At 41.4% G+C, this 23162-nt stretch overlaps 2 protein-coding genes across 5 annotated transcripts in view; one reads left to right on the top strand and one right to left on the bottom strand.

Moving 5' to 3' along the window:
- dnajb6a (DnaJ heat shock protein family (Hsp40) member B6a) overlaps positions 1 to 19008 on the top strand; it is a 36935-nt gene extending 17927 nt beyond the window's left edge. Inside the window, exons 7-10 of one of the 4 annotated variants that reach the window (XM_084328098.1) lie at positions 1298 to 1517; positions 5765 to 5835; positions 9815 to 9982; positions 16350 to 19008. In XM_084328098.1, coding sequence (XP_084184224.1) covers positions 1298 to 1517; positions 5765 to 5835; positions 9815 to 9982; positions 16350 to 16417 — 527 coding nt within the window. In that variant the 3' untranslated portion in view covers positions 16418 to 19008. Of the gene's footprint in view, positions 1 to 1297; positions 1518 to 2040; positions 2154 to 4266; positions 4369 to 5764; positions 7529 to 9814; positions 9983 to 16349 lie in introns of those variants that run through there. The other 3 variants (XM_084328100.1, XM_084328099.1, XM_084328101.1) reach the window with 3 other exon arrangements.
- Positions 19009 to 20322: 1314 nt separating this feature from the next.
- Positions 20323 to 23162, bottom strand: part of trpa1a (transient receptor potential cation channel, subfamily A, member 1a) — a gene marked incomplete at both ends in the record, with an annotated part of 132351 nt that continues 129511 nt past the window's right edge. Inside the window, 2 exons of the mRNA XM_084327736.1 lie at positions 20323 to 20539; positions 22401 to 22507. Of these exons, the coding sequence (XP_084183862.1) occupies positions 20323 to 20539; positions 22401 to 22507 (324 nt within the window). The remainder of the gene's footprint in view (positions 20540 to 22400; positions 22508 to 23162) is intronic.

Below are 23162 nucleotides of genomic sequence, written 5' to 3'. Positions count from 1 at the left end.
CTGCCTATGGCTCTGGGTTAGCTTGTTAGTTCACGCTAAAGTAACGTTATCTTCAATCTTTAACGCGACGTGGGCATAATGGAGTGACGAGGATTGCAAAGCAGGTTAGATGCATTGGACCCGTTGTGGAATAAAACAGCAGGGACATGTTTTGGGTCACAGAATAGGCACACTAGTCTTGCTCTAGTAGTGACGCTCTAGACGCTACTGGCAGCTGTTGATGTTAAACGGAGTTTGAGTTTCACAACACTGGGCGCGGGGCGATGACGTCGCCGTCGCCGGATTTTCAAAATAAGAGTATCGCAATATGAATCGATCTTTTTACGTGGCATCGATCCTATTTGATTATTGATAATAGATCGATATATCGATCTGGATCGATGTATCGTCCCACCCCTATTAGTTACCGGTAGCAGCTAACTACCGGTAGTTCGTTTTGGTGAGGATGCAAAGCATGTAAGATGCATTGGAAGCGTTGCGGGGAAAAACAGGCAGGGACTTATTTCCTGGTCGCAAAATGCGCACTCTAACATAACATAGAACGCTGTTGTTGTTGGGCTGCTGGAGCTGCGCTTGGGAGGAAATGACATGCTACAGGATTTTCAAAATAAGAGTATCTATATGAACCGAATGCCTATTGCTAGGGTGCTAGTGCAGTAAATTCATTCATCGCACAGACCGATTTTTTATAGCACGCTGTACAGCCCTGATGTCTGCCTTAGTTAAATATAAAACCACCAAACATTTACATTACTGAAGCACCAATGTATCACTCCCGTCCAAATCCTGTTGATTTAGTTGTCATAATTCCCACTCCCTTCTGCTCCCGTTGACTTTTACTCCCGGTCCTGCCCAATCACGGGATTCAAAGTGAAATTGACTCTCATCCCGTGGGAATCCCGCGGGACCCGTGGAATCCCGAAAAGATGTCATCCTCTAGTGTACACATACACAGTTTCTGGCTGGTTAGTTGATTCCAGTATGTCATTGTATGCCGGAAATTGAAAGGCCCCCCCCTCTTGCTCTTCATGATAACCCACTATGCTCTAGTATCTACATTGATTTCAACTCTGTTGTCAATCCCCACCCTGGCTACGTCTTCATGGCCTCAGAGAGTTGTTGAAATGTAATGTTTGTATTCTCTCTCCCTCTCTTTTCCTCCATCTCTCCCTCCCTTCATCCCTCTCTTTTAAACTACCTCCCTCTTTCCCCCTATCTCTCTACCGCTCTCTACCTCTCTCTCTCTCTCTCTCTCTCTCTCTCTCTCTCTCTCTCTCTCTCTCTCTCTCTCTCTCAGGCTTCGGTTCCTTCGGCCACATGAGCTCCATGGGCCACATGGGTCACATGACCCACATGGGCAGCCTGGGAGGAGGAGGAGGAGGAGGAGGGGGCGGCTTCACCTCCTTCTCCTCCACCTCTTTCGGCGGAGGGGGCGGTGGCGGAGGCGGTGGAGGCAATTTCCGCTCCGTCTCCACCTCCACCAAGATCATCAACGGCAGGAAGATCACCACAAAAAGGTAGGATAGGAGGGCACTTTAATTTTTTTTGGAGGGGCGAGATTAGGGCTGGGCGATATGGCCTCTAAATGATATCGCAATATTTTTTGGCCATATCATGATACACGATATATATCGCGATATTTTGACATTTCCTCTAAACTAAAAATGCTTGATTTAACCCTTTGATGCATACAGTCACACCAATATGATGATTATAATAGTTTGCATTATTAAACCATGAAGATGCTTTAAAAAATAATTAAATGAAAATGTACTAAGAGTAGTCTACTGACACACTAATTAAATTCTTTATTTACATCTAAGACAATTTATATAAAAACTCTTGGGTGCCTAAGACTTTTGCACAGTACTGTGTTTTCTATCCACTTTAGCCAAACACACACACACACACACACATATATACACACTACTGTGAGAAAATAATAATCACACACAAAGGGATAATGGCTTATATAGCAGATTTAATGATTTTAGAATATTTCAGATAATGAATTAAATGTTTATCATCAACTATCCATAGATTTGCGTTTTGAGCGCCTAAGCTGCCGTAGGCAATGATGTCCCACTCGAAGGTCAACACATGGAACAGTTGAACACACGGAGATGGAAACTGGATGCCCGATATAAAGAAACGAATAAATATGAAGTTATTGTTGAACGTCTGTTGTCAAGCCTCGTCAATATAACCCACCCCCTTTCCTCACGAATGGAACTGGTGTCGTCGAGTCCGCTTTGAGCGTTTCCAGGGTTGGCGGCTAACGCTAGTTAGCTTAGCCTAGTTATAGGATAACTTAGTTAGCAGCTAAATTAATTAAATTAGTTAGCAGCTAATTAAATTGCATGTCATTGAAGGTCCGCGCTGGTCTGTGTCTAATGAAATTACAATTGCATGTCATTGAAGGTCCGCGCTGGTCTGTGTCTATAATGAAATGAGAGGAAAGCTCTGCGCTAAAGCAAGTCTCATCTCAGCCACCACGTCACAACATATACTTGATGTTCACGATATAGTAATTTACTACATCTCATGTAGAACAAGCCGCGATACATCGAGTATACTCGATATATCGCCCAGCCCTAGGCAAGATATATAAAAAAGAAAATCAAGAATAAGAGGAGGTGTTATAGATCTAAGAGCAATATGATTTTCTTTTCAGAATCAGATGGTGTTTTCTGCTATGCAGTGGGAGTATCTGGTGTTTTATTCCTTTAGCCTTTTGGTCTATTGAGAGGTCTAGACCAGCGGTTCCCAAACTTTTTTGGCCGTGCACCCCCTGTCACCTCCCGACCTAGCTGACGCACCCCCCAATGGGTTTCTGTTAGGGATGTCCGATATTATCGGCCGACCGATATTATCGGCCGATATCGGCAGTAAAATGTGATATCGGAAAATATCGGTATCGGTTTCAAAAAAATTCAAAACAATAACAATATTTGTTATATATATATATCCAGTGAAATGATTAGTTACCTGAAATTATTCAGTTTTTTGGACGGGGAAACCCTGCATATATCGGTATCGGTTGATATCGGTATCGGAAATTAAGAGTTGGACAATATCGGAATATCGGTATCGGTAAAAAAGCCAATATCGAGCATCCCTAGTTTCTGTTTGAAAAAATTGTTGCTGGTCTCCGTGCACAGATTTTATTTTTATTTTATCTCTTCCCACGGCGACTATGGATAGGGAATTTCTTTATTTAATTAAAATGTTCACGACAACATGGATGCATGTACTCTGTCAGCATGTTTAATATCCATAATACTAAAGGTTTGACTAAGATTTGTATGAGATTTTATTGTAATATTTATTTTTAATTTTTTTTTATACGACCATTAGCCTTTTCATGTCACGCACCACCTAGAGGGCGCTAAGGGCCCAAAGAGAGACTGTATTATCTCTGCACCGTTCTCTCCCCACCTACAGTACACACAGTTTCAGTTTTACTACAAGATACACAGTTTCAGTTTTCCTACAGTATACACGGTTTCAGTTTTCCTTCCATACACACCGTTTCAGTTTTGCTACAGTAAACACAGTTAATCTTATCATATCTGACAACTGGCCCTCAGATAGGATCGTGAGAGTGAGTTGGCGTGAGTCCATGTGAATATTAACTATAGACGGCAGCAAAAGAGTGACGGATCTGGTTTGATCAGATGTGGGATTATATGAAAATCCATCATATTTTATATTCACATGCCAGAGTGAAGAATGGGTCGGTGACAAATATTTTGCCACATTCCAGGAGTATAGAAGAATCTAATCTAATGCAAAGGAAATGCAATTATTGCCATTGTTTTAGCATGTAGTGGTACATGGCTACACATTTCTTCATTTGCTTGTTTGTTATCTCAGGTCCAGGGATGTAGTGGAGGAGGAGTTACCTATAGAGTACATCTTTTGAAATTCACGTTTATTTAATTTTTTTTATAACTCTTTATTTTTTACTTTTACATAAGCATTATCACAAAGTTTTTTTAAATGCATATTGGTGATTACTGTCGACCTGAGTTAAAAGTGTATCCACTATTTTATTTTATTTCACCATTGCTCAGGACGGTAGTGGTGGGAATTACGGTCATGTGGCTTCACTCCCTTCCAAGAGCCGTTCAATTAAACGGCTCTTTTGAATGGCTCTTCATTTTACATTTATTTATTTCTATCATCGCAGAAAGTAGTACTGAATCTATCAAGAGCATGAATAGTGACGCATACAAATGCACTCCTTCTACTCCGGGGCTGTAGAGAACCTTCTGACTGGAAACATCACTGCCTGGTTTGGAAACAGCACGGCACAGGACAGGAAGGCACTCCAGAGAGTGGTGTGCTCAGCTGAGCGTACTACAGGTATTGCACTACCACCCCTGCAGGACTTATATAACAGGAGGTGCAAATCCAGAGCCTGCAGAATTATGAAAGACCCTCACCACCCCAACAACAGCCTGTTTAAGCTGCTGCGGTCAGGCAAGCACCTACGGTCACACGCTGCAAGAACAGAGAGACTCCGACTCAGCTTCTTCCCCCAGGCCATCAGAACACTGAACACTGAACTCTCCACTCACAAATACACATGAGCACACACACACACACACCAACACCAACACCACTCATGCGGCAACCGCAAAAATAAATCACTTTAAAGTAAACAAAATATCACTTTAAAAAATAGAGTCTTTAGAAACACTTTAAAAGAAGGAGGTACTGTATAGTTTAGATACATTAAGAGTTAACATTGTAAATTGCATAGTAGTGTATATAAGAACCAGTTTCTCAGGAACCTAGCATGTCTTTTTATTTACCATGCATATCTTGTGTCTTATCTATTTTATTTTTTCGATGCCTATTTTATTCTATTTTATTATTGTATTTTGCACAATCAATGCGAGCAAGACCACCCGCATTTCACTGTATGCCCTGGTATGTATGTGACAAATAAACCTCTTGATTCTTGAAATGTATGGATGTAAAGCATAGGCCATACACATTTAATTAGAATTCCATTCATATTTGATTGATCTTCCTTCCTTAGTGTTTCCCTACAATTAAGCATTACAGGACGGGTCAGAAAACGATGGCTAGTTAAACTATACTGCCATTGTGTCTTGTTTCCTCTGCCTCTGAGCACCTCCCTGAACAACAGATCTTCTCCCAGTGCGCCTCGGTTCCCTTCGTTTCCTACTAAACTGTTGAGCTTTTCGAAAGAACCCGATCGTTGGTAAACCAGACATAACTACAGGACGAGTGTGGTGCAAAGTGCACCTTTTCCAATTGATTTATAAATTCTTTGGGGGCTTTTCTGTATTTTTCTCCCATCCCAATTTAGTCGTTATGCCAATTACTTTCCTGGTCGTTGCGCTCATTGCCCCACTGTCGGCGTGGGGAGGGTGTAGAACTACCACATGCCTCCTCCGATACATGTGGAGTCACCAGCAGCTTCTTTTCACCTGACAGCGAGGAGTTTCACTGGGGGAACGTACCGCGTGCACTCTATTTCCCCCAGATCCCCTCCCTGCTGAACAGGCACCCCGACCGACCAGTACGAGTCACAGTTTACAACAACCAGGACACATACCCGCCGGCTTCCCACCCGCTAACACTGCCAATTGTGTTAGTAGGGACGACTGACCAAGCCGGAGGTACCGCTGACCGCTGGATTTGATCCCAGAGTCTCTGCGGTGGTAGGCGAGTACTTAGTCCACTGCGCTACCCATTTTTACAAAATAATATTCTTCTCTTTTTCCAGAATTGTGGAGAATGGCCAGGAGCGCGTGGAGGTGGAGGAAGAGGGACAGTTGACGTCTTTAACCATCAATGGTAAGGAACAGCGACTGCGACTGGATAACAAGTAGAACAGTCCTCCTGCGCGCCTGGAGAGCCTTTACCGTACCTACCTACCCGCAGCACAAACAAACGAACAAACAAACAAAACAAAACTTGAGCTCAAAACAAAAACTAAATATATATAAAAAGAAAAAAAAAAAGGGAGAAAAAGAAAAAAAAACAGTGCTATTACAGTGCTACTATACCATTGTTGGGATGTAAGTACTTATGTTACTATTGTTATTTTATATGCGTTACTCCCTCCCCGTTAGTTTCTTATTTTTCTTACTTTTATTTGATTTTGTCCATTTTAGATGCAAATTTTTCTATGCATTTTTTGTTTTGTTTTAATTAATGTATTTATGAATTGGAGCTGTGGATATTTTGGCTCAGGGTGGTGTTGTCATTGAAATAACTTGCATTTGGGACCATGTTGTTAATATTATTCTCCTAATGTGTAGGACCAGAAAAGCCCCCCCCCCCCCTTCAAAGTACTGTCTCTGTATGCACTCCGCTCTGTTACAGTCTCGCTCTCTCTTTCTCTCTCGCTCTCTCTCTCATTCCATCTATTTTATCTATTGCTCTCTCGCTCCTTCCATCCGTGGGCGTGTTGCCTTTGATTATGTTTTCTTAGACAAAGAACGCATTGTGCATTTGGATTAAAGCATGACTTTGCTTTTCTTCATCGGAGTGTTGAAACTGAGTGTTGAACTGGAACAAGCAAAAAAAGAGAAATCTGAATAATAACTTAACCCTGTTTTTGCTTTGACTAAACCCCACCCACCCCCTTCCGTTTATGACTTTGCGGCTTGTCTAACCTCTGTCACATTTCATTTTTGTAAAAGAAAAGAAAAACTGGTAGAATGTGTTTATTATGCGATTTTTATATGTTCTAATATGAGTGTTTTTTTTTGTTCATTTAAAGGAGTATGCAGACGTTTTGTCAAATAATCTCTTATCAACTCGCCATTATGAGACGAGAAGATTTTAGTTGATTTCATCCTGCATCCAGTAATTGCTGCGACACGGTACATGCTAACGTTTTAGCACACAGTACCCGTTCAGTGTTCGGTACAAACGAGCTTAGCTGCGTTAAGAGCATGTGCCAGCTCCTCATCGCTCTACTCACGCTCAAATAAATATGGGTCAGTATTCATTCATGGAATCCATGATCATGTTGAAGAAAAGTTGCCAGCAACATTTTCACCTTGTTAGTAACGTAAAAAAATCTTGACAGCTGAGTTTCCGTGAGACAAACGTTTTCTAGTGACAGGATTAGGTTTACTTTTTGTATCACCAAACGTGATTAACCATTCCAGTTTGAAGTTGCAAGAAAGTTCATTACTGCACTTTTGAGATGATGCTAACTAGCTAGCTAAGGTAATTTGTAGCGAACACTAAACGGACACTTTGTGCTAAAACATAAAAAGAAATGACTGGACACACAAGAATGAAACAAACACGGATCAGATGAAAGATTATTTGCTAAAAAGTCTGCATACTCCTTTAATAAGCATGTATGCCAATAAATGTTGTTGAGTCTTAATGTTAAAACTGCATAACCATGCACAAATTAAGGAAGTCATTCTATAAATGATATATGAATATACAATGAATTTTGTGTACTTTGTAAAACAATTTCAAAATCAATAAATATGGATTTCATCCTTTTTTGAGGATGTGGAAATCTCGGGTTGCTTGTGCTGTTTTTTGGGGGGGGTTTCTCAGAAAAAAAGAGACAACTTCTAAGTGGGCAAATATTGGCTCTATTCTAAATCAACTGACCACAACTAGCGCTTACAGCGTGGTGTGAATCTAAGATGATTGGATAAGAACAGAACGGCAAGCTGACAGAATGCAGGAGGTGAAGCCATTGTCTTTTTGTCCAATCCTCTTGAGACTTTAATGAGTCTATATTGTATGGTACGAATTGATTTGGGATTTGGAAAAGCTTTACTAACGAAGAGACCCAACCTTTTTCTCTCCTTTCTCTCTCCTCTTCTCCTGTTTTGTAGGAGCATGCCAGATTGAAACTAACCACATTTGTGATGACTTGAAATTCTTGCATGATCTGCCATGCTTTCTGCTGGCAAGGCAGTACTGTGGCTAGGACTTTACCTTTGTTGGATATGTCCCAATAGAGTGTTGTAGGAAGAAGCATGAGCTGGTTTGATCGAAGTAAATTATTATAATTTTTTTTTTACAATCGCATGCATTGCACCATTGACAAAATTCCACTCTGTGTTCTTGTAAGTTGACATCACCATCCCAAGGCAAATTAACATTATGTAATCCAAATAAATGTAGTCCTGTTTATTTTACGGAATGACCCTTTTTCCTGTGCATGGCTTCATGAGGCACACTATACGGAGTGAGCACCAAATGTCTCACGGCAAATAATGTCACCACACAACTGCAGACATATGCCATTTATTTTACTTGCCTTCTGGGTGATCATTCGAATTCTAAACATGTTGTTGCTGACATGTCAATAGGCCCTTTTTCACATCATAGATGGGTAAACCGAGGTTTAACCATAGATTTAGGCCCAATTCCCTTCCCTTGTCCCTACCCCTAGTTTTGGAGTGCCCGCAACTGGGTAGTGGCACTTCAGTACGGAGCTACAAGGGGGAGTGGTTGATATCTTTACCTAGGACATGGGACAACCTTCGTTACGTCATCAGTAGTAAACTAATGTAAGGGACTTACTATATTTTGTACATATCAGCTTATTTGGGTTTTGCAGGGCCTAGAAACGTAACCTACAGTGTAATGATGGATGTAATGAATGTATTTTATTTACAGCCTAATTTGAGATTACATTAATTTTATTTTTACTGAAATTATTAGTGGAAAAAAACAGTGCATCTGGAGAAAAAGGAGAGAAAAAGCCACACAATTCAGTGTTTCCCCTCAATATATCTGAACACCTGCAAGTTACAAAACACCACATGTCACAGTATCTGATTGTTAAACTGACATAACCACTGTCTGCCGTCAAAAGATACCTATACCATTCATTCTTTCTTTGAGCAGTGAAAATTGTTGTTTTTGGAACAGTGCATCTGGAGAAAAGAGATGGGGGGAAAGCGACAGGATTCAGCGTATTTCCTCAAAGGGAGGGGTGTTGTGGCAAGTTCCACAAAAACCACATAGGCTGAAAATATACCTATCACTACAGAAATGTAAGTCCTTTACGTTCTCCCTTCTACCCCTCCGTATCTGAAAACACTGTTTTGAGGGCCAGTTGGAGGGCTACATGACCACTACCCCTAGATCCACTAAATAATCGGGACACCCTACCCTACGAGGCCATGTGCAGAACGGAGGGGTAGGGCCAAGGGGGGGTATTGGGATTAGGCCATAGAATAATGAATCATCATCAAACCTTTATTTAATACTCATAAGAACATTGAGGTCACCCTCATTTCCAATGACGAGGAGTAAACAGACATAATATAAGACATAATAAAATAAACAAGACAAAATTAAAAGTAGTAACACAACAAGATGAGATCTGCTGGGAAATGTGTTTTTTGTAATTGATCTCAAACCCTGCTCTTTCCTTGATCCTCCAATCACAGTTGTTGCTTCCCTCTGAGGGTAATCAGGAGATGAAAACCTAGACACCCACTAAGATGATAACGGCAAATATGACCTAGTATCTGTGCAGATCACTGTCCAGTCCCTGCTTAGTCATATAGGGAGTCGGTTAGGTTTTATGAACACTACAAGATGTTGACCTCTTCGATCTCCGGTCTATATCCCCGCCCACACACATGTTGAGAACATCAGTTTTGCAAATGACACAATAAAGAGAACGAGTCAATTTCAGGTCATCCTTGTGTATTACATGTCAGAATCTTATCAGCGGAATGTGTGCGGAATGGGAAACGGTGTGCATCCACCTGTAGGATGTACCCTCTTGTCTTACCCGTCCCCATCCCCTCCCTCCCTCCTTCCTCTACCCCAGGCAGACCCAGTGACTCCACCGCTGCTGCTGCTCTGGAGGCCAGAGGCAGGCACTCCCCACACTCCTCCTCCTCCTCCCACCCCCTCCCCCAATCACAACACACTAAGACTTCCTCTTCCGCAGAAAGAGCCAGTCGGGACAGAGAAGAGGGGCGCAGCTCAGCCTCAGGTAAGCCAGCATTGGTGACACACGGGCAGCTAAGAACCCGGCCAGCGTTTGTGACCTTTTAGTTGTCTCTTGGCCTTTTTTGGACCGGGGCGTCCCAAACAAAGGGATCGAAATTACATGTTTTTCCCGACGTCAGTCTTTTTAGACCAATGCCATTTCAGTGTTGTTAAATTAGTTTACTGAGATGAGATGAAGATTTCAAATGCAGGCTAAGAATACAACTGCTTCAATAATCGGCAAACGTACTCCCCGACAGCATCTTCAAAGTCTCAGGTAAAGTCTTCCTGTGTCCGAATTTACATTTGGGTTGAATGAAATTGAAGGCTATAATGCAGTGTCAGCTGGCCTCTGAATCTGACCTGAATCAGAACTCATCTTCTACAACACATGTCTGGGCGTGTTCTCATGTGTACAGTTTCACAAGGAATTCTGTCGCTAGGGAACAGTTTGGACCCATGTATTTCCTGTCGACTACTGCATCAGCAAAAATTGCAAGAAATAAATGTGGGTCCTTTTTATTATTGTTATTGTCACTTTGAAACTGTCTTTATCGCCACCTAGAGGATCGCGATTTATTCTGTGACACGGTTACTGATTACATAGTGAGTGAGTGCGCACTTCTGAAAACCCTGTTCCTCGTGGCCCAAAAAAATAAAATACAAATACAACTAGATTTACCATATTCTAGTTTGTGGCGGCAACTTTCTTGACAGTGCGAAGCACTGTTTTTAAAATATTTTTGCAGTCTTCGTTCCACTGACAAACACATCCACAGTAACATCTCACACTGGCCATTTTTATTATTATTTTTTTTTTTATCTTTTTCCCCCTTATTTTTCCGTTTTTCTCCCATCCCAATGCTAGTCGTTATGCCAATTCCCAATCCTCTTCCTGGTCGTAGCGCACTCGTCTGGGAGGGCGGAGACTATCACATGCTTCCTCCGACACATGTGTAGCCAGCCCACCGCTTCTTTTCACCTGGCAGCGCGGACTCTCACTGGGAGAGTGTAACGTGTGGAAGGTCACACTACCTCTCCTAGAGCCTTACCTTGCTGTTCAGGCGCCCCGACCGAACTGTAGGAGTCGCTGTTTACAACGACCAGGACCCACCCACGCCGGCTTCCCACCCGCTAACACTGCCAATTGTGTTAGTATGGATGGTCGGCCAAGCCGGAGGCACCACAGCCGGATTCTATCCCACTGGCTCTGTGGTTGTAGACAGACGCTTAGTCTGCTGCGCTACACGGTCGTCCCACACTGGCCATTTCTGCTGCCGGGGTCTTGAGTGTTACAATATGAACTGATCATCACCTTCATCCTCAACCCCAAACCCAGTCCAACTTCACCTTCATCCTCAACCCCAAACCCAGTCCAACTTCACCTTCATCCTCAACCCCAAACCCAGTCCCAACTTTACTGGCTCCATTGTATGACCTTTCTTTTTTTCCCCGGTTATGGTGAGAAACCGCTCCATCCTGCACGTTCGTTATCGGTTAAACACTCTGATGGTAAGAAACCGCTCCATCCTGCACGTTCGTTAACGGTTAAACACTCAGATGGTAAGAAACCGCTCCATCTTGCACGTTCGTTATCGGTTAAACACTGAGATGGTAAGAAACCGCTCCATCCTGCACATTCGTTATCCATTCAGATGATAAGAAACCGCTCCATCCTGCACGTTCGTTATCAGTTAACCTCTTAACACTTTGATCGCCATGGTTCAAATTCATAATTTACCATCCCTAGCCAGCTCTATTTGTCTATGGAGAAGTTTCCCTTCTTTGCAGGGCTATAACTTTTTAAATTCTATTGCTAAATTGCCATTATTATGGCCCATTCAATGTCTTATATCCATTGTTCAGGGTGTAGCAACGATATACTTTTTCATTCACATATTCATACTAAAATATGGTCTAAGTATAAGTATGTTTTTATCGTTTTCTGCAGCTTTCTCCAGAACTTGATTTATAGCTCCAAATGCATTATATTGATGATCAAATACAGTTTGGTAGCGATCGTTGCCAGATGAAAAATTTCAACTGGACGTGGTTCTAGAAGTTACTACGTATCATCTGATATTGACCGGATGGGCGAGGGGGCGTTTATAATTCCGTGGGCAACGTTATACCATTCGTCTACTGTGGGTCATATGGTCATCAGCAGTTTATATAGAATACGTTAGAAAATAACGCTGGATCTTACCGTATGTTCCTCGCGCCGTTGGGGGATGAGCGTGGAGTAGACAGTTTTCGATTATGGGATGTTGATCCTGATGAACCATTTCCAGGTTGTATAATACTATATACCGGTACGTCCAAATAACGTTGTTTATTGAGTTAGGGCGAGCGATTGATTATCCAGTGTGTTGAGATGGGGTCCGGCTACCGATCGCGAGTGCCCGGACGGATTATGGATGAGCACTTCCTGTTTGGCGCGCCCCTCCCTCTTGGCCGATCGGCCACCGGATGGCGCTCTTGAACCGTTAGACAGTTGAGTGGAGCTCACAAGTACATCTCATGACTCCGGAGGAGAAATATGATTTCGATCACAGACTTTTGAATTATTGATATCAAAGACTAGTTACGGCGTCTTCGGCAGAATGAGCATGGCTAGGAATGACGTCTAAACACGTCATCGGCGATTAAAGTGTTAACATGCATGCACTGGCACGTATACGTGCTGTTTTTCCCTTGGATGAAACTCACGGCACGTTGCAAACGGCTCGGGCTGCATTTTTTTATATAAATTATAAACATATAAATTACCGTTTGTTACGTACCCCAGTAAGGAGATGCAACACAAGGCCACAGACAGGGTAGGTGAGGGTGCAGTGACACAAAACCAAGGAAACAATTTGCAAAATAAAAGTATTTATTTATAAAACATAGCAACACAGAGATCAAGGAGAACTTCCTAGTGGCACCAAATGAAATATAAAAGGAAATTAAATCCCACCCCCCCTTACAGGCGCTGACGCCCAAAAGTACAGGTGGCGGTGCTCACTCTAAAGCTGGTGTCTTTAACATCAGGTCACCTACGTGATGCAAAATGTAGACCCCAGGGTATCTTCCTGTCCTCAATGTTCCTGTGTGAAACAAAAGATTAATACAAAGAAAAGCAATCGCCATAGGCTGGGTGACGAGGAATAAATATACACAGGGTTAGGGTTAAACAGAAATGTACTCAAAAAAGACAATGGCTCTACTAAACAACAACGCAAACGGTCCAGAGCTTTAGGTACCAGCTCTACACCAACCTAACGCCAAACAGGCCACAGCTCTATAATACCCAAAGACAGAGAGTTACACAAAATTAACTAAGAGCCTCAGCTCTATACCAAACGAATGCCAAAAAGGCCACAGCTCTATACCTAAAGACAGAGAGTTACTACCAAAGACACCAACAGACAGAGCTCTACTTTACCACACAATGAACCAGAGAGCTAACTAACACTGCACACAATTGGGTATATGAAGGGGTGTGGAGCTTAATTGCTGACGAGCCTCAGCTGCTGCTGCACTGGGGTGAGTTGCCAATTGACCAGCTGCTGCTGCAACTGGGACTGGGAGACACCTGAGAATGGGGATATGTTACACAAGAGGGAGACGAGACAAGAACAAACAAAACATGCCTATATATACACAACAGATAACATACATAACTCCCTCTATATACATACATAAGGACAGGGTCTGTAACACCGTTCGAAAGATCTATTTGTTGCCGTTCTAACGCCACCTCACTCGACCAAATCCGTGCCTCGGTTCTCGAGTTACATGATGATATGTCAGGCGAGCGTCTTTTTACGCGCCACGCGTCAGATGACCACCCCGGACTCCCAATGCTCCAGAACTGCCAATCATCCGCTGATGGCAAAAATAATTGGTCAGCGTTGTAGCCAATGCGTGTAGCTTTCCAACGATACCCCAAATACAGGAAGTATGTGAAAGTTGACAAGTGAAAACGAGAAGGAATCACACTTCAGAATGAACTGCCATGGATGAGGAAATGGATTTTGGAGAGCCTTTTTATTTTTTTTGCACCCGAACCCCTCTCAAATACCTATTTCTGAACGGATTTTTATTAAATTTTTACCTGCTCTACATAAGACTTCAGGCTTATACCCATTTTTTTATATATATATTTTTTATATTGCAATCACTACAAAACATTTTTAGTACACAAGTTCAAGTTCAACTCAAGTTCAGACCTCTGTTACTCTATTTCATCAGCACTAAAAGTGATTTTCCTTTTTTGCATTAGTAACTTCAGAATGTTATCTTTCAAAAGAGACCAGGCTCATGCATGTGCTATAAGAATAACGTATAAAGCTAAGCTTTGCAAAAAAAGTATGCAGTGTCCTCAAGTTCAAGTAAAAAAATTGCCACTTTTCTGGGGTTAAACACTCAAGATGGTAAGAAACCGCTCCATCCTGTACGTTCTTTATCGGTTAAACACTCAGATAGTGAGTCGGGACTCGTCTGCATTTGATCACACAAGATTACTTAACCATGTGTTAAATTAATTGTAATTGTTTTTTTTACTATGTTTGATCATTTATTGTTAATGCCTCTTTGTGACATGAAAAATAAAATTCTAATGAAATTGTCAACACCCTTAATTGATTTCCGAGGGCATTTTTGCCCCAAGCCCCTGTTAATTTAAAACCAGATCAAAATAAATGTTTTCTTGAATTTGCCTCTAATGTCACGCTTGTTGTGAGAATACATCAGGTTTACTGCATAGATAGGAACTACTCTCTAGATGTCTAATCTCCGTTTTATATTTTCCCCTTACCTAGTATGTTATATAGCTGGAGGTGCATGTAGAACTTCTGCAGAGTTTCAAAGTCCATGCCAAAGGGAGTTGAGCTCTCCAACAGGAATAACTCTTCCTGAACTGCTTGAAATGCCTTGTTTGTAGTCCAGCCTTTCTTACTGGAATGCCTCATTTTAGTCCAGCCTTTTCTTCCATTAAATAATTATATATATAAAAAAATCTTTAAATATGTTTTCTTTAGGCGAGAAATAATAACAATTGCCGGATCTGATCTGCAATACGTACTTTTACAGTTTGATAAAACTTTGTTAACCATGAAGTACAGCCGCACTGTTTCATTTTCATTTAAAGAGACAGGAGCCAAAAGTGCCTGTTTGGGTTTGCTGAATGACACATCTCTACAGCTGTAACTAGCTGTTTTCTTTCTTTTTTTTTACCATAAATACATGCAAATGTTTGTAAATGGACCATATTAAAATATTAAATAAACTGAAGACAGCTTCTAGGTCCTGGAAAATGGAATCTAGAGCAGGAAATAATTAGTGTGTGCGTTCCCACTCTATATCTTCTGTTTCAAAGGATACAAAGTCAATTTGATGGGGAACTACACCCAATTTAAGAATGAATTCCTATGGTCTAAGATGGTCCAAACATATTAGTGAACATGAATATCTCTCCCAAATCCAAAATCGAGAGTTCTAAATCTCACATTTGTCTTTTTCTTCTATTTCTGGGCCCCAGTTCACAAAAAGAATGCTGATTTATTTTGCACATCATTTCACTCATATCGCAAAACTCTAAAAAAGCGTTTTGCATACATTGATTTAGTTTGGCAGTTATTGCAGTTCATGCATTTTGAATATGTCCTCCAGTAACGTCATCGGAGGACACTGAATCCTTGTTGTTGTGTTAATTACAGCTCAATGAAATTATGGAAAACTAACGAATAATTCCTATTTCCATCCCTGTTGCTGTTTCTTTTCATCTCCATCATTTCATTGAGCTGTACCACAACACAGGGATGTACTGTCCTCTGATGACGGCAATAGCAATAGCTTTTTATGTCTCAAAAAATAAAAGAAAACACGGACCAAGCTGTAAATACAAGGTCCTTCCTTTCAGAACATGGTGTCTTATTGGGTAATGTTTCTCTGGTATTGGAAGAGAAGAATTTGTAGTCTATTGAAATTAACTAATAATATAATAATAATGCAGGACCTCTTTAGGGGGTCTTTATTCGGCATGCAACGAACTGGACATGCAATTGGAGCGGCACACACACCGGGATACACACACACATGCATTGTCTTTCTCAGTCGCCGATGCGATTGAGTCTGCACTTGACCGTGCTTAAGCCTGCGTTTACACAAGATTTTAACCCATTGTGGTGTGATGTCTTTTCCCTAGTCAAGCATGAAATGGTGTGATTTGTACCACCAACGGCTTAAAAGATTATATATATATATATTAAATAGGGTAATTATAGGGTTAATATATCAAATAAATAATACATGTTTTCTCTGGAAAGGACTGCTGCAAATGACTGTACATCTTAGTCTAGTCATGTGAGGATTTTGCTTCTCTCCAGGTCACAGTGACTTAAAGAGGAAGAGACCCTTGACCCCAGAAGACGACGCTAAGAAGAGAAGATCATGAAATGCACGCATGCACACACACACACACACACACACACACACACACACACACACTTCACAACAACCATTTCACCAGCACAAGTTTAGAACTGGACAGGTATTTGCATATCCATAACCACAGTGCAGGATGTGTCGGAGAACAAGTTACTTTTATTAAATGAGGAAAAAAAAACAAGAAAAACTCACACATGAAACACTTGCTCTTATTTAAAGCCCCAATGTCTGATTGCTGGAGCTCAAGACAAAACAACAACATTACTTCCAGAAGGTAAGCACAGGTGTTGTCTGCCCACGGAGGTACTGGCAAATTTATAACATTTTATTGTCTCTGTAGTTGTGTAATAATAGCAACGCTTTGTTGCTATTATCATAGATAGTTAGCTATATTCACATGTTGCTATATTCACCTTGTTACCATATTGTTTCACTGTCGGGAAGAAAACTCCTCCAGCCCACAAAATGTCTAGAATAAGAAATGAAAGCTGAAAAAGGTACAGAGGGCGCTGTTTCTCCAGAAATCAGAGATTTAGGGCTTTAGGCAACAATAATAATGTGGAACGATTGGCCTATCTCACCTCCCGCCCACTTTTCCTCAATTCCTCCAATCGCAACTGTCACTTCCCTTTTGTTTGTCCGAGAGCTAGTTGTTATTTGGAGGATCAAGATACGAGGGCGGGTCTTGAGATAAGTCCACCGTTTGGTCAGACTACGTTGGCACACGTGCATGAATGAGAATGTTTGAAGGACACTTTTTAATATGTAGCATTAGTTCAGGGGTCAAAGCAAGCAGTACACATAGTACGGTGCAGAGAAACAGTAGAACTTTCCTTTATCCAACACTTGCTTCCTCACTGACTACTTTTAACAAGCGGCGACCGAATGCATCGATGCTTAATTTTATTTCTTAAGCACTCCAGGCATTAAGTTATATTTAAGTTTGACAGTGTACTGTTGCGTTTAGGTATTGAGGATATCCGTTGCTGCTTAGAAATGGTTACTCATTATTAAAAAGGATTATAGTTCATAATACCCTCCAGTTCAGTTCAGATATCCCCTCCAGTTTAGTTCCATATCAATAACAAAAGGTCATATACAGTCATGATGGGGCAGTTACTAATTCCTTTCATGCAGAGACGTAACGCTGTCGGCCTGTCTATGACCTATGACCTATGACCATTAGCTCAATCGTTCTCAATGCCGGGGTCAAGGGAGGCATCCTGATGCGTTCTGATGGGGAAGGGTATTGTTCTGCCCCAAATCCTGTTGCCTATTGCTCCTTTAACCCGAAGATAGTTATGTGTGACTATTCTGATCGTAGGTTTCACTTTCTCAACTGTTATTTCCTCGATAGGTGAATGCCTTGAGTTTTACCATATTTTATTGTGTGCGTGTTGGGAGTTTCCTTGATGATCTACACCTGAATGCATGTAAAGTGCCCACGAAATGGAACCAAGAGCACATTTTCCTTCAGTGATTTGACACGTTTATGAATGAAACGGGCTTGTTGACTTGATTTGGACGTTGACCAAAGATCACAGTGATGTCACAGCCTTCCCTTCATTGTGAGGGAGGGGGACTAATGCGACGTCGGGAGTGGGATTATTTCCAAATCGACGGAAATGTTTTATTAGATGTGTGTCAGTGCAGGATGGGTCAGTGACGAGTTTTCGCCACTGTCCCAAGAATAGACAACAATTGAATTTGGATGTCGAAATTCAATCAAATATGATGTTGGTCTTGTTTATTTTGGACATGCATCGTTATACACATAAAATATTATAAATTGTATAAATCCAGGCACACGAGACAACGAGACAGACAGAAAGTTGTGCTTCTCTTCATGTGCACTTTCAACTGTGGGCACTTAAGACTGAACAGCATTTTAAAATGTATGTTAAGTGATGGGGCTGTCCTCTTAAAGACATTCTTAGTCCACTAATTGGCCCTAGGACTTTGTTGACTAATTGATTCATCTGTAAAATTTGTTTCCCACATGCAGAAGTACCTCTTTCATTCTAGTGCTTACCAGAGATATGCTTATCGTATCTCAGGAAATAACTCATTCAGCATGGGGGGCACAAGAAATAACAGCTTTGTTAACGGACGCCGACGTATAAAAGTTCATCCTCTGAACTTCTCTGTCCGTCAAAATGGGACACAAGTCTGTCCGGAGAGACGGACACATCATCAGCCCTGTCCAACAGTTGGATAATCCTGTCCCAACAAACGGATACAGATGGACAGATACAAGAGCAATGTGGCCACTCCCCTTTAAGGTCCGGAATTTCAATACATGTAAGTGTTCTGCTGATTCGCCCCCAAATGACCTCTGTGGCTGAGGGACTGAGATAAGTGAGGTTGCAGTGGGTAACCTTGAATTGCAACACAAATGTACAATATTAATGAGCAGGTTGATCACATTAACGTCTGCCTTCTTAATGCGTCTTACATACATATTGAGTTTTTATTTAACTTTCTCTCTTATCCTTGTAATGTTTTCTATTGGTTATTTTATAGTTATGAATGTTGCTGTATGGCTGAAACCATTGTACTGTGTGTGAAAGTGAATAAAAACTGGGTGGTGGATTGTAATGGTGTTGCTGTATCTCTGTGTGTGTGTGTGAATGCGTGAGAGGAGTGAGAACATGTCAGTTATTTATTCTTTTAATGTCGATGAACTAAGAAGACACTTAGTACAATATTGAAAAACTATTATCCCTTAATTAAAGGTTAAAGTAAAAACACCATAGTATCTATAAAAAAATATCTAGGCCGAGATGGTTATTAAATATGCATTCTGCAGATTTATTTATTTTTAAAGCTGTGAGGAGGGCATGTGATAATTGGACACGGGCGGAATTTCCACTAGGGACGGGGGGACATATGTGCCCCTCACTTTTCAAAATGTTGTTTTTGTCCCTCTCACTTTCTCCAGTCCGAAAACTAACATTATATAACGTTATTTCATGCAAGATTTTTTTTCTGTGATGCGTGCGTTTGTGCAATGACAAGTCGAGAGGAGTAGACTATGGCTAATGAAAAAGGTATGGTTCAATGGAAATCGTTGTGGGTATGATTTGAGCTTCACACGTTCTTCACATGCACGAAAAAAAATCAATTGCACACACATATTTTCCATCCCATAATAATTGTGTGTCCCCCACTTGTCAAACTAAAGTTTGGACAACAAGACACAGCCAGATCGTCGCCCTGAGAAGCCCCTGCCGGACGCCGTCTCCCGGTGGAGAGCAGACCTCAAGTGAACTGGAGACACTATTTCTTCAGCTTTCCTTCATTGGGGCCTCCTGAAGGTGAAGATGGTTGAGGAATGTCAGCATATTTCTCAGGGAGCCGTTATGTTTTTTTTAGTTTTTTGATTATCACATGTAATGTAGGATTACGTTTGAAAATTGGTGAGTCATTTTAAACTAAAATCTAAGATTCCTTTCACAAATCCAACAGTTACACTATTTACAGGAAATTGGCAGCAGCAATAGACCTGTTCGCCGTATAGTCAAGACTGCGTGCGCATCACCGGGGCAGAAAGGAACAACAATGGGGCAGACTACAATATATTTGCATTTGTTAGCCATGCTAGCAATCTAAACAATCAATCCATGCCAAAGCTAGATATGTAAAAGGTGACAGACTCGCAGTCATCCTGATTTGGCAAAATGACAAACAGCCGTTTTCGTTTGAAACTACTTTTAGTCAGGGGAGTGTCATGGTTTCTCCATAGAGCCCCGTCGTATTATTTTAGTGCAGCAGGTCCGGGGCAACTTAGTCACGTGACTCAACATTTCTTCCAATTTAATAGCTTTTTGGACCCAGCAGTTGTTTTAATTACAAATATACCATAAAATCCCCTTTTCCCCCTAAATGACAGCAAACAAAACTACAATTGTGCTATATCTCTTTGGTGACAATGGCCTTAATGACAGGGTCCCACTTGCTGGTGCTGGTGCAGTGAGATGGCAGCGCCATCAGCCTCTCCCACTGTCTGAAGCCCTGGGAGGCCTGCGGGCCGTCACACTCCTCCGCCTCGCCGCTGATCTCCATCTTCTGCATGACCAGCTTCAGCAGGTTGTGCTGCTTGTTCAATACATCTGATATCTCGTTTATCCTGAGGGAGGAGACGTAAAGGTAATAGTAAAGTCTACTCGTTTTGGGAAACATGGAGAAGGGAATAAATTCCATGGTATATTTTCACAACTAAATAATCAAAACCACTCAGAAAATGGGGTTCCTGGAACACTGAAGCTAGAAAGCTTCCTGAAAAGTTTACTGTTTACAATGACAGGACGCGTCTATATTAAAGCCAGCCCAAGAGTGCTTCCGTATTCGCCTGATTGGCCCCGGTAACGCAATGCAATGCGCATTTTCTTTTTTGCCACTCGCTCACTCATAACGTTATTTCGCGAGCCCAGCTGTCAGAAACTGTACATTGTAACGTTAACACAGCCCAGCTGTCAACTGTACATTGTAACGTTATGTTATTTCGGGCGTTTTAAACTACATTGTAACGTTATGTTATTTCTGGTGTTTTATTCATAACGTTATTTCGCGCGACTGTACATTGTAACGTTAACACAGCCCAGCTGTCAACTGTACTTTGTAACGCTATGTTATTTCGGGCGTTTTATTCATAACAAACATTGACACGATTCCGCCAACACATATGTAATATTAATAGGTTTTGCTATGCATAGAATAACAGAACAGATTGACAGGTGGTGACAAAGCACTGGGCATTTATTTAAAAAGCCGTCAACTGTACTTTGTAACGTTATGTTATTTCGGGCATTTATAACGTTATTTCGCGCGACTGTACATTGTAACGTTAACACAGCCCAGCTGTCAACTGTACTTTGTAACGTTATGTTCGACTGTACATTGTAACGTTAACACAGCCCAGCTGTCAACTGTACTTTGTAACGTTATGTTATTTCTGGGCTGTGTTAACGTTACAATGTACAGTCGCGCGAAATAATGTTATGAATGCCAGAAATAACATAACGTTACAAAGTACAGTTGACAGCTTTTTAAATAAATGCCCAGTGCTTTGTCACCACCTGTCAATCTGTTCTGTTATTCTATAGCAAAACCTATTAATATTACATATGTGTTGGCGGAATCGCGTCAATGTTTGTTATGAATAAAACGCCCGAAATAACATAACGTTACAAAGTACAGTTGACAGCTGCGCTGTGTTAACGTTACAATGTACAGTCGCACGAAATAACGTTATGAATACCCGAAATAACATAACGTTACAAAGTACAGTTGACAGCTGGGCTGTGTTAACGTTACAATGTACAGTCGCGCGAAATAACGTTATGAATAAAACGCCCGAAATAACATAACGTTACAATGTACAGTTGACAGCTGGGCTGTGTTAACGTTACAATGTACAGTTTCTGACAGCTGGGCTCGCGAAATAACGTTATGGCGCTATGAGTGAATCTGGTCCTCGTTTGGATAATATGTATTCCATTTCCGCGAGTGAGTGGCAACAAAAAAAATGCGCATTGCATTGCGTTACCGGGGCCAATCAGGCGAATGCGGAAGCACTCTTGGGCTGGCTTTAATGTAGACGCTGACAGCGTGGGACCTGCCATTTTGTTCACACACATATTGCCTACTCAAGTAAATATATTTTAGGCTTACATTTCATTCACAGTGACTCAAAGGGAGAGTGTTTTGATTTGATGATGACATACAAGAGAACTTTACATGTGCAGTAAATATGGTGTGTAAACTATTTCTTTACTATTATTATTTTAAAACGTATTCCTCTTGCTTCTAACATACCAAGATAGGACAGAACAGAAACATTACATTTGTTTGACAGTTTTCAAATCCTTAATGGGATAAAATAGTATCCTATTAGATAAAATATTCTTTCTGGTGTAGCATAATATGTAGGAAACAACACGGTGAGGTGAACCTTTAACCCTTGAATAGAATTATGGGTAATTCCTCACTTATACTTCTGCTTCCTGATCTCCCTCTCCAGGGGAAGAATCTCCTGGGCACCACAGTGCAGACGGGTCCTCAGTGTCTCAGTGTCCAGGAAGGCAGACAGCGCTTTCTGTAGATAGATAGATGGATATATAGATAGATAGATTAAAATCATAAATTAAGCCCATGTAGACTATTCAACTTGTGTTGAGTTGGGCCTACTGTACTACACTTGAAAACAGTATTGTCTGCAGTGCACTGTGTCTGCTCTCCTATGGGTGACATAATTTGGTTTCCCCGGGGGGTTAATGCGACTCATCAAGTGAGTTGGCCCATTAACAATGACCAGGGCCGCCTCAGGGGGTGTGCGAGCAGTGCGGTCGCACAGGGCCTCGCGGGAAGGGGGGCCTCGCACAATAAAAAAAAAATATCTTTTATTTATTATTATAATTTTTTTTATTAATTTTTTATTTTTTTGTGAGGCCCCCCTTCCCGCGAGGCCCTTTTTCATCACAGACCTAAAATCTAGTTTTGCTTATATGCTTATATATTTCACATTAGACACGTTTGTAGAATGTTCCTGGCTCTGCGGCTCTGCAGCAGACATACTCACTATTGGAGCTCTGGGGCTCTGCAGCCCCAGAGGGAGGGAGGGGTTACATCATGTGTACGCCGGCGTGCGTCAGCTGCGTTTGACTATTTCGCGCATGCAGCTTTGGAGGTTATGCTTAGTTATGCCAGCCAAAACGAAGAGGACGGTCATTCGGCAGATGGACTGAAGATGA

The sequence above is a fragment of the Notolepis coatsorum genome, assembly GCF_963971535.1.
Source record: "Notolepis coatsorum genome assembly, chromosome: 13".
Classification (NCBI taxonomy): domain Eukaryota; kingdom Metazoa; phylum Chordata; class Actinopteri; order Aulopiformes; family Paralepididae; genus Notolepis; species Notolepis coatsorum.
The sequence above is the reverse complement of the archived record's forward strand: the minus strand, read 5'-3'. Positions and strand labels throughout refer to the sequence as shown.